Here is a 14262-nt window from a genome sequence, read left to right as displayed (position 1 = left end):
ACACAAGAAGGGGTGATATTGATTCCCATAAGCAAAGTAGAAAAATGGCCTCTGCTAGCTTTCTGCCTGCCCCTGGGGGTTCAGGGCCAAGAGGAGGAAGCACTTGAGTTTGTTTTGGAACACAGTCTGATATTAGGTTAAAGTTCCTCCTCTTGTGGACACTGTCCAGGGAGAGTCCAGAGTTTCCTCTGGGCAGGGACTCCCCAAATCTACTTAATAAGGTGCCATCAAACCATGAGCAGAGGTTTGTATGTCTGGGATGTACAAACTCAGTTCTTATTCTATTGGAATTACATTTATTTATCCTGGAAAAACTCATTGGTCCAACTAGTCATTGGAAATAGTTTCTGGAAAGCAGTTACTTTGTTACTAAGGTCCCCGCAAGGTGACAGTGACCGCTCATGAAAGCTTGCAACTCTTCAGAATGTCAGGGTTCAGGAATGTGGGGCCACAGGGACTATAGGAGGTCAGTCCCTGAGTGCTGGTCAACCTGGGACTAACTCAGGGTTGGGGTCATCATGCAGAACAGAACAGGAGTGTCACCCACTCTGAGTATTGGGTCACTACATGGGTCATCTAACTGCCTCTTCTAATACTCAGTACTACTGTAAGTGCTCCTAAGTAGCATCTAGATGCTTCTCCCTGCCTGTATTAGATGCCCCCTCACAGAAAGGGCCTGGAATACCCAGGCACACTGAGGCCTGGTGATTGTACTGCTGAAGGTGGTTCCTGTCAGGGAACTAAGCCCGAGCAGGGAGCAGAGCAGAAATGGGGCCCTTTTAGAGACAAGTCAGGAGTGGGAAGGCTGCAGGAGAGGCAACATCCTCACAGATCCTCCTTGAGGAGCCTGGAGACATCCGGGTACCAAAAAGCCTGAGGACTGTGGGGTAGGGAGGTATGGGGGCACTGAGGATTAAGAACAAATCCCCGGGCTCCTCAGCATCACAGCCTTGGCTCAAGCCACTAGATGCCACTGTTGATCCAGGCTCTGGTCAGAGAGGGGCCTCCCTCCTGTCAATCCCTCCCCTCCTGCAAAAACAGCTAGTGAAAGGAAGAATTTGGAAAATCACTTACCTTTAGTCCCTGGTTGGCCGGGGGCACCAGGAAGTCCTGATGTGATGGAAAACCAGTAAGTTAGGATGGTTAAGGCCCAGCAGTTCCTGACACCCGCTGGTAGTGACCAAGGATATCACGCTGCACAGCCACAACCCCGCTTGAGACCTGGAGACCCACATGGCTTTGCTGTCTGCTCTGCCTAGGAGGTCCCTGGGGGGAGCCTCTTGCTCTGAGTTCCCACTCTGGGAAGTGAGGTAATAGCTGGGCTTAGTGAGCAGAGGCCCATGGACTCAGCTGTGGGGATCGTCATCCCCTTGGGTTATAAACCCCCATAGCTTCCCAGACAGAGTAGGGAATTGGGCACTGGGCTTCCTATATGAGATGTAAGACCCCCCCTCCTCCCCTTTGTCTCTAAGCTCTTCATCAGGGAACATCTGAAGGATGTCCCTGTGTTCAAATTTGGAGGGACCTGCTGCCTGATTCCCTCCCACAGCTTTGCCTAATGTCCTTTAGGAGTTGGGGCTGGGGTGGTGACAGTTTCTCAAATGCACTTGGGTGCACACAGGTCCAACTCCAGGGCAGACTCTGACACAGGGCTGAACCAGAGAAACCACACCCTTTGGCATGAGGCGAGCTCCTGTTCCCTGCCATGCCAGTGGGGACGCGGCCTCTGGAGTGCTAACAGGGCTCCTAGGCCAGGGTCCTCCTCTAGGGTTCCTACACCAAGGGGAACAGGGCATAGGCAGACAGACCTGCACACAACCTAACCTTATTTTCACCAGAATGGCTTTCTGCATTGTTCTATACACATTTCTACTCCCTATGATATTTCTCAAGACTCACAGTATCAGGTGTGAGCCCAGTTTTGCTGGGGGAGTGAGAGCAGAGAGGAAGCTCTAAGTGACTAATGGAGAAGCATCTGCTGAACAAACGGGGAAAGTTGGGAGTGGGAGGCGGGCCAGTAGTGCTGGAGGCAGAGTGACTGCTGACTCACCCTGAGGTCCTTGGGGTCCCGTGAGACCTATGGAAAATAAAACACAAGAAAGACGCGTGGGGGTGGGGGACTGGCAGTCTGGAAGGACTGGTGGGTGCAGGACGGCAAAGCCTGTACCTGGGCAGCTGGACTCCAGCATTCTCCCCGTGTAGACCTGGAGGAGTCAGCAGCTCTTTGGGCTTTACTATGAAGTGAGCCACTGCTCCCCTGGGTGAGCCTATGACTGTTTGGAATCTGAGAGCCATGAACCCCAAAGGCTCACACACTTGTGGACCCCTAACACTGTCCCAGGCTCCCTCCTTGGCTCTTGTGCACCCACCAATGGAGTCAGGAGAACCCCTGCTCCTCACAGACCAGCGAGGAGGACCCCTCACCCTCACAGCTTCCCTGGCTTGTTTTGTTTTTCCTGCAGCCCTGCATGTCTTGCTCCTGTGAGGCCTCTGGTGGAGACCCTAAATAACGGCTTCTTTCTTCAGATCAGTGAGTACTGGTGAGGGTCCAAGGTGGATGGGAGGCACAGGCTCAGAGGAGCAATGTATTGAGGTGACAAACTACAATTTTAAAGAGACTCCCGTTTCTTTCCAGAACCCACTGCTCCCAGTTGTTGATCTCTCTCTTTCAAGTTCCCAGACTTGGTGGCCCAGAAGTATCAGGACCCACAGCCACGACACACAGCAAAAGGCAGCAGTGGGGGCTGATCCTGCTGAGCTGCTAGAGAGAAACTGGATAAGGCATGTGCCCACCCACACAGACACACACAGTCACACAGCGAGACAGACAGAGACACACACAGACATACAACACATACATAAGCGCACACAGTCACACACAGCAGGGCTCTCTCTTCCTGCACAGTTACCTGGCTTTCCTGGGTCTCCAGAAGGTCCTGGTGGGCCACGGGTTCCAGGCATTCCAGTGAGACCTTGTTCACCTAGAGACAGCACAATCAACATGGCCGTGATTGCTTTTTAGGAAAGCGGAACTGACTGGCACGTGCAGCTATTTTCCTGGAGTTTGACTGAGTTCCTTGCTGACAGTGGGAAGGAGAAGGGGAGCAAGACCTGGACCATGCCAGTTTCCACAGGTGGGGCCTCTTTAGCTTATGGTTAGGAGGCTTGAGGGGCTGCTCCCTGGGGCATGGCAGGGAAGAGAGCATATTGAGGGGAAGCAGAGAGTGAGGGGAGCACAGTGACCAACCTCTTGGGCCTTGGAGTCCATCGGGGCCAGCGGGTCCTAGGAGGCAGAAGCAAATTCACCAGTTACTCAGGAAGCCCCTCCCCAACTGCCCAGCCCAGGACCACAAGTTGGGTGGAAGCAAGTTGTGTCCCAAGTGGAGAGCCCCGCAGCCCTCCCACACTGCCAGCCAGGGAAGAGGCCCCGTCTTTGTTACACCCTCTGGAACAAAACTCTCTCCCTGCCTTCTCCTAAGCTAGGAAGTGTCTTTTCTTCTGTGGAGAACGGTCCAACCACTCCCCATGGCATTTCTGGTGTCCATGGCAGGACTCAGGTTGCATTGGAAGCCTCATTGATTCAGGGCTGGCAGTCAGGGTCCTCCAGTGCCGTCTCCTCTGCCCCAGGCACTGTCCTGACCTCTGGAAACCTCTGGGACCATACCTTGCTTTTCCCGCCTCTTTGGCTTTTCTCACTCGTGTTGTTGGAGTTTGTCTCTTCACAGAATTCTCCAAATCAACGATGAGTAAGATCTTCCTTACTTTCTAGCACCATCTGATAGGGCAGCCCTTCCATCATTCTGGCTGGGTGGAATGGCTCTCTGCCATGTACTCGGAGCAACCTGAACTTCCCGTGACACCTGTCACCAGTACAAGCTATTGCCCCTTGAGGGAGGGAGAGCATCTGACCTGCCCAGCACAGAGTCCTGCATAAACCTCAGCAGAAGGGCTGAGCTCTGGATCTGGCTGAAGAGCTACCCTGGGGTATCAGGGCTGTGCCTGAAAACCACAGCTCCCAAGGGACCTCAACGCCTGTCTGTCCTCCTAGGCCTGGGTGGTTTAGAGGCAGCAACTGCAGTGGATGACCTGTGTGCCTTACGCAGTTCCCCCTCCCTGAGCAGTGAGCAAACCACAGAGACAGCTACCACTCTCTGAGCCCCAAAAGGATGCCTAGACCCAGAAATGCAGCCTCTACCGGGAGGTGGGGTGGGTGGTGGTAGAAAAACAAGTGAACAGGAGAGGATCTCAACTCTTTGGGTCATGGTGATGGCTGGAAAGGGGCAACCCACCGCATCTGCTCCTTTGGGACACTCACCCATTGCTCCTTTGGCCCCAGGCTCGCCCACGGCTCCAGGCAAACCTCTTAGACCCGGCTCGCCTGCAATGGAAACGGACTAGCTGGTGGGAGGCAGTCAAGCTCTGTGCTTCCTCCAAGGTAGGGACTTCAACACTCCCTACACCCCCCTCAAACCTGTCCCCTCCCCAACCAGAGGAGCTTGGGGTGCCAACATGAGGTCAGGCATGCAGCACTGGCTTTGATTCTACAGGCAGGGCCCCTGCTGCCCTGTGCAGCAGGCACCGAATGGCCCAGAAGCCACACCTGGTCTGAAAAGGCATGTGTATGAGTTCATCTTGGCCACAGAAAGCTGCCCCTTGCAGCTAAAGTACTATTATTATTCATTTCCAACTAACTGTGTTGGCTAAGAAGGTGCAAGTACTACAAACTTTGTGCTACTGGGAAAGTGCTTGATTTCCCCAATTGGATTCCCCAAAAGAATCTGAAAAAAAATCATAAACTCCCTTTTCTGCTCCAAACACTGTCTAGACTATACTTTTTTTTTTTTTTTTTTTTTTTGGTGGGACCCTCACCGGCGGCCAGGGAACGAACCGGTGCTGCAGAGGCCGCGGGCAGCCTCTCAGCCCAGCGCTCAACCGCTGCGCCATCAGGGGAGGCCCTAGACTATACATTTTAATCCTGGCTTATACGCCAATCAGTGCTTCATTTGATCTCATCTTGTGTTTCTCCTAGTTTGCAAGTTCCCTGAAGGTTTAAGGTGAGAGATTCTGTCTCATACTTCTATAATTTTTCCCCCACTTCCCCTGCCTGATGGATTTATAAAATGCACTGAATAGATCAAAGTAGATTTCTGTATTGAACTGACCTGTGAGACCTCGGGGTCCTTTCTCACCCTGGTCACCTAAAACAAACACAGGGTTGGGGGCAGGAAGCATCAGTCAGGAGCAAGGAAAACAAACAGTAAGAAGGACCTGAAGCTGCAGAATTGTTCCCACTGTTTACAAGCAGCTGTAGCTGGAGGCTGGGGAGCACCGACAAAGTGACCCCGCCCCTAACATTGCACAAATGGTACCATTGGCATGAAGAGGGCCAGACTAGAGGGCAGACACCTTGCTGCTGCATCTCTGCCACCTGGAGGATCTCCCAACCTTAGTACAATGACATTGGCATTGTATTTCCCCTCTTTGTGCCTCAGTTTCCCTATCTGAGAAGTTGGGTTGGAATGAGCTCTGGGATCCTCCCAGTTTCAAGGTCTAAGAGTGGAGTTATATGCATTCTCAGACCCTGGGCGGGGTCACCTCTGGGGTGCCAGGAGTTGGGCAGACTGGGGATGTCTAAATAGCATTGGGAGCAGCAACATACCTTTGGGTCCTGCCGGTCCCATAGGCCCTTTGTCACCTGAAAAGAAATAGGAACTTTGGAGTAAAGAGCCCTGACGGGGAGGACTAAGAAGGGACAGTGTCTGGGTCTGAACACCTCCCCAGTCCTCACACACCCAAGAACTTGGCAGGCTGTTTTGCAAGCTCATCAGGCCCTCCCTGCCCCTGACCTCCTTCTGGAGTGAGAGGCATCTACGAGTATCATCTCCCTTCCTGGGCTCCTCCCCCAAGCTTACCTTTGACACCAGGGAGGCCCACTTCACCTCGGATCCCTTGGAGACCCACAGAGCCTGCAAACAGAGGAAATCAAGCAGGTGGAGCTGTGTCCCCAACTTTGAAAGGGGTAGGCATGCACATGAGTGTGCGCGCACACACACACCTACTTACACAAACACACACACACACACACACATGGGTACACAGAAATCCTGGAGCAAAAGTTCAAGGGCTGCTTTCCAGGGACTCACATCCCTGTGATATCATCCTGGCCCAGTTTTGCCCCTGAGGTTACCAGGCCCTGGACATAAGGACACCTCAGGACACCCTAGCAGAAGGGCGCCTGCTTTACAGCTTGGGCTGCAGCTCGAGATCCCTGAGATAGCAGGACCAGCTCTGTGGCTCACAAGGGGTGAGGGAGAGGCAGGTGCTTTGCTTAGAAACATGCAGGCATGAACTGCGGGTCTCCAGGAGGCACTCCTTAGAGCTGCTTCTTGTGCATTAAAAAATGGTTGCTTTTCCCTTTAATATCTTTCCCCCTCCCACACACACCCCAAAAAACCCCAGTATCTATTTAGAAGCAACAACACACTGACCTGGGGGACCTCGTGGGCCAGGAGAACCATTGGAACCTGAGGAGGAGACAATTATCAGACAGTTAGGTGCAGGCCAGGGACTCTGAGCCCATGCTGAAGGGCAGGTGGAGGGAGAGTTGAGCCACATGCAGGTGGGGGCTCTGTGCGCATGTGGCTCATGTACTTCGCATCCCCTAGCCAGGACAAGGTCATTGTTATGGAGAGAGCTTCAGCCGGTGGGTACAGAGACCCTGTGCTCCTTGCGGGTCAGAGTAAAGCATTTGGACTGGGCCATACGTAGGGACAAGAGGTGACCAGGTGGGCATCAAACAGTGAGAAGGCCACCTCCTCCTGGGTTGTCTGGACATGTTGCTTTCAAATACGTGCATCTGGGCCCCAGCTAGGTGAGGAAATTGTTTGCCTTCTGGTTTTCTGATCCATCCATACACTTGGGGACACAAAATGGGGCAATTGAAGTGACATAGATATGTGGCCCAAATCTACCATGGGACTAAAAATTCAGCCCCAATTCTGACCCACAGGGATCCCTTTGTGGGGGGATGCTCCCTGGGCCCATCGCCCCTGCACAGACCTGGGACCAGGGATTATGGATGTCTGGGCCCCCGAGCTTCGAGCTCTGTGGTCCATCCTGGACACAGCTGCCTCCCCGATACCATTCTGGGTGCCTGACTTACCTTTGGGACCCACAGAACCTGGGACACCAGGTGGGCCTTGAATACCCGGTTCACCAGCAGCCCCTGGGGAGAAATGAGCACTCTGAGAGAGTCCCCCAGTTGGTTTGTCCACCCAGCCTGGTGGTGTATGGGGGGATGCTCCCCACCCATGAAGTCCTTGACTTGTGCTCTCTGATACATTTACTGCCTTCATGAAGCTGTGAATCCACACCACACCTTTGGTTTCTACCTCTTGAAATTTTTAATCTCTCAGCATTGAGAGGATTTCTGGCTGGGCCCATGTCTGGGCTTTCTGTGCCTCCTTCCCTGCTCAGCTCTAGTCATGAAAGGATCCAAAACCTGTATCCCACTCTCCTGGGGAAAGCCCTGCCTGCCTCCCAGCTACTCCACTCTCCCCAGGACCACATTCTCCATGGATTCTGAGCACTGCAGGGTCTCAGCTCTAGGCCAGACCTGACAGCCTGGCCTCTGCCCCTCCTTAGACACTGTCTCCTCAGGGACCTGGCTTAAGGCAGGCGTTCAGCCAGTGCTAGTGAATGAAGGAGGGAGGAAGACACAGAAGACACACGGATATTGCTCACTCTCCAGGTGAAGGAATCACTTCTTACCCGTGTCTCCTTTTTCTCCAACCCCAGGAGGTCCTGGTTCACCACGAGGTCCTGTGGGGCCTTCTCGCCCTCTCTGGCCCATGGGCCCCTCCATACCAGGCTCTCCTAAAGACAAAGCAGCCAAGGTCCCCTCAGAGTTAGAGCCCTGGACCATGCTAAGGGCTCTGTGGCAGCACCTTGCTGACTGGGCGCCAGCCTGAAGCTTCTGAGCAGACCTCCCTGCGTCTCCTTTGCCCCTGCAGCCCAGGATCAACCCAGAATCCAAACGAAAGTGGATGGTGTTCATCCACTGCACCAAACCTTAAATGGCTTCTCAACTTCTTTACAAGACCTCCAAGGCCCCGTATGGTCTGCCTCACTCACCCCCTCTTGCCCTGGGTCCCATGGCTGCTTCTGCCTGGAATGATTCCCCCAGACCTCCTCATGTCTCATGCCATCCCTTACCCTTTTCAACTTTTTTGCTCAAATGGCACCTTCTTAGAAGGCCATCCCTAATGGCCCTATTTAAAATGTCAGCCACCCCCACCCCATTCCAGCATTCCTGATGCCCCAACACCCTACCTTTCCTATTTCAGGAACCACTACTTAACTTGCTATATCTTCTCTAATCTATCGTGTCTATTGTCTCTCTCCACCCAAATTCACTGATGTTTCCCCAGCACCTAAAACAGGGCCTGACCCAAGTAAGCACTTAAGTATTTATAAACGGATGAGGAAATGAATGCATAAATGGGAAAGGTGATTCTTACCCACGCTGCCTTTTTGTCCCCTTGGTCCTTCTGGACCTGGGTGGCCCAAGGGCCCAGGGGCGCCTGTGGATACACAAGAAGGCCTCAGCCATGTTTTCCTGGCAGCACCTGGGAGCCAGGACTGAGCACCCACAATAGCAGTGGCACCACCAGATATTACACACCTGGAATCCCAGGGAGTCCTCTATCTCCTGTGGGAACAGAGATAAAAGAGAGACATCAGTCAAAGAGCTCTGGACAGTTCCCTAAGAAGCCTTGGTGGAGATCAGGTAGGATTACAAGTTAACAAATAAAATAATAGGCTGCCCAGTTAAATTCAAATTGCAGATAAACAAATAAACTTTCAATATATGTACACCCCATGTAACATTTGAGGCATACTTAAGAGTGAAAAAAATGTTGTTTATTTGAAATTCAGATTTAACTGGGTGTCCTATATGTCATGGCAATTTCAGGTTCAAGTAGGCTAACCCTTGGGGTGCTTTAAATGGGCAACCCTCAGGAATATTTAAGATTTAAAACTCTCGTGTTTTATTTACCTTTAGGGCCTTGACTTCCTGGGTCACCTAAAATCAGAAAAACAGGAAAACTGTGAGCTGAGGTGAGAACGGAGGACCAACGGGCAGTCCATAACCCACCCGGTGCACCCGCCAGTCCCTTGGGCATGCGGCTGGGCCTCTCTTGGGTGATGCCTGAGGGCCTGTCCTAGTCCAAAATAGGACTGCAAAGCCAGCTCAACCCTCCCAACAGGCTCTTTCCATTGTTCATCCTTCAACTTGGGGAAATGAAAGCAGAGCAGCTTTCATGGAGGCAGGAGCCGGGGAACGGCTCATGCTCGACGTTACCTTTCGGGCCGGGGCTTCCTCGCAGATTTCCTACAAGAAAAAGGAAACCTGAATTAGCTGCGCACAAATGCGGATTTGCGCGCGAGCAGGTGCACACACGCACGCACGCACGCACACGCAAGCACGCACGCACGCGCACAAGCGCGAAAGGGCTTCCTAGAGATCCCGGAAGACGCTGAGGCTGGTCAGATTAGAAAGTGAGCTCGCTGTGAGACCAGGGGGCCCCCGCACCCCCGGGCCTTAGTTCTCCCAGCAGTAAAGTGGGACCCGGGTGCTGGTTCCCTCTGCCCAGCGGCCGCGGGAGGGTGAATGGGGGCGTCTGTGAGCCCCTGAGCCGGGCGCCACAGGCCAGGGGTCCGCATAGGGCCAGCCCTCCGCCCCGCCGCGCGCTCACCGTTTTCTTGCTCGGTCATCAGCTTGTTCCTCACAAATAGCCAGAGGGCCTCCTGACTGCCGCCGTCCAGCCCGGTGGACCCTGCGACGGCCCCCACTCCGGGTGCCACCCCCTGCAGTTTGTCCTTGCTGCTCTTCTCTATCTCCTCCTTCAAATACAGCACGTTTCTCTGCCCCATCTCCAGCTCGTCCACGCGCGCTTTCAGCTTCCTCACCTCCTCGGCTGAAACGGGTAGACCGAGGGGCCCGCGTCAGCCTGCGAGGCCCACTGCCTGCCAGCATGGGACACAGGGCTTGTGGGGCTTCCTCCTGCCCCTGAGGAAATTTCCTGGGGTATTTACAGTCCATCTGCCTCAGTCTCCTCATCTGCACCAACATGGAGCCTCTGCTGATGAATGACCTCGTGTCCCTTGGCCCCCGACCCCGGGATTGCTGCTATCCATCTGAACAGGCGGTGGGGCCACCGTCGGCACGTACCCAGAGCGATGAGGCCGAAGAGCAACCCCAGGAGCAGCAGCCAGGTGAGCAGCAGGCCCAGCAGCCATTTCCACCAGCTACAGCAGGAGCCACAGGGGCACCAGGCTGGTGCTGCCCCCCAGGATCCCCCTCCGCCGCCGCCACCACCTTTAATGCCTCCTCCTCCTCCACCACCACCACCACCGATGTGGTCGTAGCCATGGGCTCCTGTGGAAGAGACGGGTGGGGTAAGGCAGATGCAGGCGGCTCTTGCTTCCTTCCTTCCTTCTGGCTTTTGGTGACTTCCTGTGAGCCTGAGTGGATGTGAGTGGGGCTTTCTGGTTCTTGTGCAGCTTTGAAAAGCATGGGGCTGGCTCCTGGCATGGACACAACGTCATAGCTGGTAAAGAGCACAAGTTTGACAATCCTGGGCTCAAGCTGTGTGACCCTGAGGTCGATTTTTACCCGTTTCATTTTTACAAAATGGAACTGTGTTTACCTACTTCATGTGAGCATTGTTGAAGTGAGCCAAGGCATGTAAAGTAAGTAGATTTGCAGGCCAATCTCTCAGGTAGCCCTTGATTTATATTTATAAATCTTGATTGTGAGCACTGATCTGCCTGCATTTTATTAGATTCAAAGTGAAAGTGCTCCCATCTCCACCTCTCCTTGATCCCAGCCGTGCCAGAGGTGTACTCAGACTAAGGGCTGCCCAGGAAACTGTCTTTTAGGGGAAAGGGCTTTTAGTACCTCAAATAGGATGCTGACCCTTGATTTGCTGCCCTCACAGCTGTGGGAGCCAGTGAGGAAAAGTGCATGAGGCTGAAGGTGTGGGTGGTCTCAGTCCGCTTGGAGCATGTGGGGTCCTGTGTTGTGCTATAGTAGGAGACCCTGGACCTTGGGGCAGATGGTGGGTGCCCAGCAGGGGTAGCAGGGCTGGCGCACCATCCCCTGAGCTAAGCTGCCTCTGCAGCCCCTTCTAGCCCAGGCCTGTGCCCTGCACTGCCCCCTTTGCCTTCAGGGAAACCCTATGCCTGTGTGTGCACAGTCTCCAGGCTGGGGGCTGCTATGTGCTCCACTCACCAGCTGGTTCACCCACCTGAGGCAGCTGCCTTGCCCTTTGTGGACACAGTCTTCAAGTCTCCTGAAAATCAAACACCAAGAACACAGTTTTGACCTGAGCTTTTAAAGTGGAGTTTATAACTGCATGCCTGTGGATCTAGGGCAAGACTTTAGTAAATCTGCCCCCAAGGTACCTTGCAGAACAGCACCATATAGGAGTTAAAAGCCATTAACTCTGTCCTCACTGATCTGATATTTGCAATAATTCCATGAAGGAATATACTTGGCAAATAATTATTGGTAGAAAAAGGTGTTTAAACCCTCTTGTGACCTTAAACTTCTCAGGTCCAAAACATTTTTTGGACCATATTAGGGGCTGCCTTTGCATTCAGGCAGTGAAGGGCTTGTGAGAAGTGACTCTTGAATTTCTGGTTAAGGGACTTTGCAGAACCTCACTGGGGTGGAGGGAATCCAGGAGCAAGAAAGGCTTTGTCAGACTGTCCTTGAGTACCTGAAACTATTTGACCATTGAGTGTTTGTGGGTAAGTGTAGGATTTTCTGGGAAAATTGTTTTCAGCTTTCATCAGATTCTGAAAAGAGTGTTTTGGCTCTACCATACCACCTCTGCCCCTAAAATATAAGAAACCTTTAACTTGGAAGACGTAGAGCCAAGTATTGTCAGGATTGAACCAATTTTAATTTGCATTATCTAAAAATGTTTTATGACTTAACATTTCCTTCCTTTACAGACCTCCTTGCACAGTGATCTGGAAAGAATCAACAGAAGCCAGAGCGTGTAAAGAAGTGCAGTTACCCAGGAGAGAATCTGGATATTTGGGAAGAAGAACAAAAAGAAAGCTTGCAAGTGCTTTGCGAAGTATGAAAATTATGGGAGGATGTGGTAAGTAAGAAAAAATTCACATTTGTAGATGTCAGATGTGCCATGGTGGTGGGGGGATAGGTTTTGGGGGTGCCTTGCTTTAGTAACGTACACACACATATCAGTTAGGGAAGCACTGGACATGCAACCTCTGACTCAGTGTTCTCTAGGCCATGGCCTGGGAGTCCACATTTTTAACACCTCCCAGGAGTTGCTGATGCTGTTGGTCCAGGGACCACTCTTGGAGTAGCAAGGTTTCAGAAGACAAATGAATGGAATGTGGGTTGCTGGAATTTGGGCGTACAGTCATCAGGTTTGCTCTTACCATTAGTTTCTGATAGTAGGTGGGTATCAGCTGTGTAGGCCGCTTGCTTTTCCTTTTTTAGGGTGTCCTCTGAAAAAGAAGCTGTGCACACAACCATGATAATCCAGAGTGTTTTCTCCCCACACCTTCAAACCCACCACCTATCCTCTCCCATCTGGAGAGATAATGGTTGTCCTGATAGGAAGAAAGCCCAGCTTTCCCAGGGTAATTGTCTGGACCTATGTTTGTAGCTAGGAGACTTGCTGTTGTCCAAAGACCCATCTGGGAGTTGTTTGCTAGAATTTTCTGGGCTTGTCTGCATTCAAGGCCAAACCTGGGACACCTAGCTGGGCAGGTATTTTTCATTTCAATGGGATGACTGTGCTTTCATTATTGAAATGGCTCTAACCACCGTGCTAGGACATTCAGTCTCCTGTACTGTCTGCCTTTCTTCTGAACCCGATTCCCCAGGCGCCTCGTACTTGCAGCAATGCTGGCGGGTGAGGCAGTGAAGACCTTCCCACTGTCCTTGGTCATGATCAGCAGCTCCATTTCCTTCTTGGCAGGCACATTGTCTTTCTCCAGGATCAGGAATTTACAGTCCTTGTGCAAGAGGTCATCATTCTGGACGCTTGTGCTGCAGGCTGGACAGGAAGGGCGTGGGCGAGAGAGGTGCAGGCACCAGAGAAGGGAGGGGGAGAAATGAGCAGAGGTGGAGGAAAAGAGAGATTAGCAGGTGTACTGGAGGGTCTCCCAATGTGACAGTGATTACTGTGAAAGGTTTTGGGGACCACAGACACCCTGCTCTGCCTGGCTGGGCCTGGCCATCAGGAGGCTGGGCTTCCAAGCTGCCTTCTATGTGGGCAGTGTAGGGTCTTTAGTGAAAGAACAAGAGCCCCCCTTGGCAGGCTTTAATTAATATGGCTCATTTCTTGCCTGCAGGCCCTACATGTCAGTGTCCTGGGAAGAATCTCCCTTACCACACACACTCGCTGTCGATGCCACCTCACCTACTTCTTCCCAATTGATGCATCTACCGCGCATCCTTTGCCCACTCATTTATCTGTCCCCTCCACTGGAATTTTTAGCTGGGTGAGGGGAGGAATATAGCCTGCCTTAGTCATCTCTGTACCCTGGGCACTCAGAAGATTGTCTGTCCCATACAGAGCAGGTGCTGAGTAAATATTCTTTGAATTAATGAATTGTCAGTTGGAAGGAAACAGACCAGATACGAGCAATGGAGGAAATAGCCCACATGTGCCCTGTGCCTAAGTGGATAATTCTAAGCATTTGAAAGCAGGAAAGGTTTGGCAACTTAGAGAGCTCCCTGGCTCTGTGATGCATGACAGGCAACAGGACCAGAACAGGGGCTTCCAGACAAGGGTGGGGCTAGGGTGCCTGACCCCAAGCCAGTCCAAGGGACAGGAAGGTCTGTGTGAGGCCAGGGGTTTGCCTATCTCTGATCACTCATGAAAACAACCGGGAGCCATTGAGGTGCTGTGTTTGTGGACCTCAGGCACCAGCAGGGTATATCCCCTCCTCCAAAACATGTGTCACTGCAGAACAGTTTTCCCTGCATGCCAGCCTTGCCCTGGAAGCTGGGCACAGCACTCACCAGCAGAGGTGGACACACCGGTGCTCGCAACAGCAGAGCTCTGGGGCATGTTTTTCTTCACACCATAGGCTGCAAGAGAGGAGCACTGAGTCAGCAGGGCCAGCCTAGAAAGACAGCTCCATGCAGCTTAGAGCAGCCTGAGCAGCCCTGGCAGACAGGAGCCTCCCCCAGTGAGAGAAAGATGATAA

At 52.6% G+C, this 14262-nt stretch overlaps 1 protein-coding gene across 1 annotated transcript in view; it reads right to left on the bottom strand.

The window, feature by feature from the left end:
* COL17A1 (collagen type XVII alpha 1 chain) overlaps positions 1–14262 on the bottom strand; it is a 44517-nt gene that overhangs the window by 11806 nt on the left and 18449 nt on the right. The window contains exons 13-33 of the mRNA XM_037496686.2: positions 14075–14143; positions 12942–13103; positions 12481–12561; positions 11313–11357; positions 10235–10441; positions 9759–9980; positions 9365–9394; positions 9059–9085; positions 8684–8710; positions 8520–8582; positions 7771–7875; positions 7163–7225; positions 6489–6524; positions 5913–5966; positions 5660–5695; positions 5163–5198; positions 4316–4378; positions 3248–3283; positions 2910–2981; positions 2051–2077; positions 1075–1110 (exon numbers count right to left, since the gene is read on the bottom strand). Coding sequence (XP_037352583.1) covers positions 1075–1110; positions 2051–2077; positions 2910–2981; positions 3248–3283; positions 4316–4378; positions 5163–5198; positions 5660–5695; positions 5913–5966; positions 6489–6524; positions 7163–7225; positions 7771–7875; positions 8520–8582; positions 8684–8710; positions 9059–9085; positions 9365–9394; positions 9759–9980; positions 10235–10441; positions 11313–11357; positions 12481–12561; positions 12942–13103; positions 14075–14143 — 1497 coding nt within the window. The remainder of the gene's footprint in view (positions 1–1074; positions 1111–2050; positions 2078–2909; positions 2982–3247; positions 3284–4315; positions 4379–5162; positions 5199–5659; positions 5696–5912; positions 5967–6488; positions 6525–7162; positions 7226–7770; positions 7876–8519; positions 8583–8683; positions 8711–9058; positions 9086–9364; positions 9395–9758; positions 9981–10234; positions 10442–11312; positions 11358–12480; positions 12562–12941; positions 13104–14074; positions 14144–14262) is intronic.

Source organism: Talpa occidentalis, unplaced genomic scaffold, assembly GCF_014898055.3.
Source record: "Talpa occidentalis isolate TD23 unplaced genomic scaffold, MPIMG_talOcc4v2.1 talOcc4.8, whole genome shotgun sequence".
NCBI classification, from domain to species: domain Eukaryota; kingdom Metazoa; phylum Chordata; class Mammalia; order Eulipotyphla; family Talpidae; genus Talpa; species Talpa occidentalis.
This window is presented reverse-complemented; position numbering and strand designations above follow the sequence as displayed.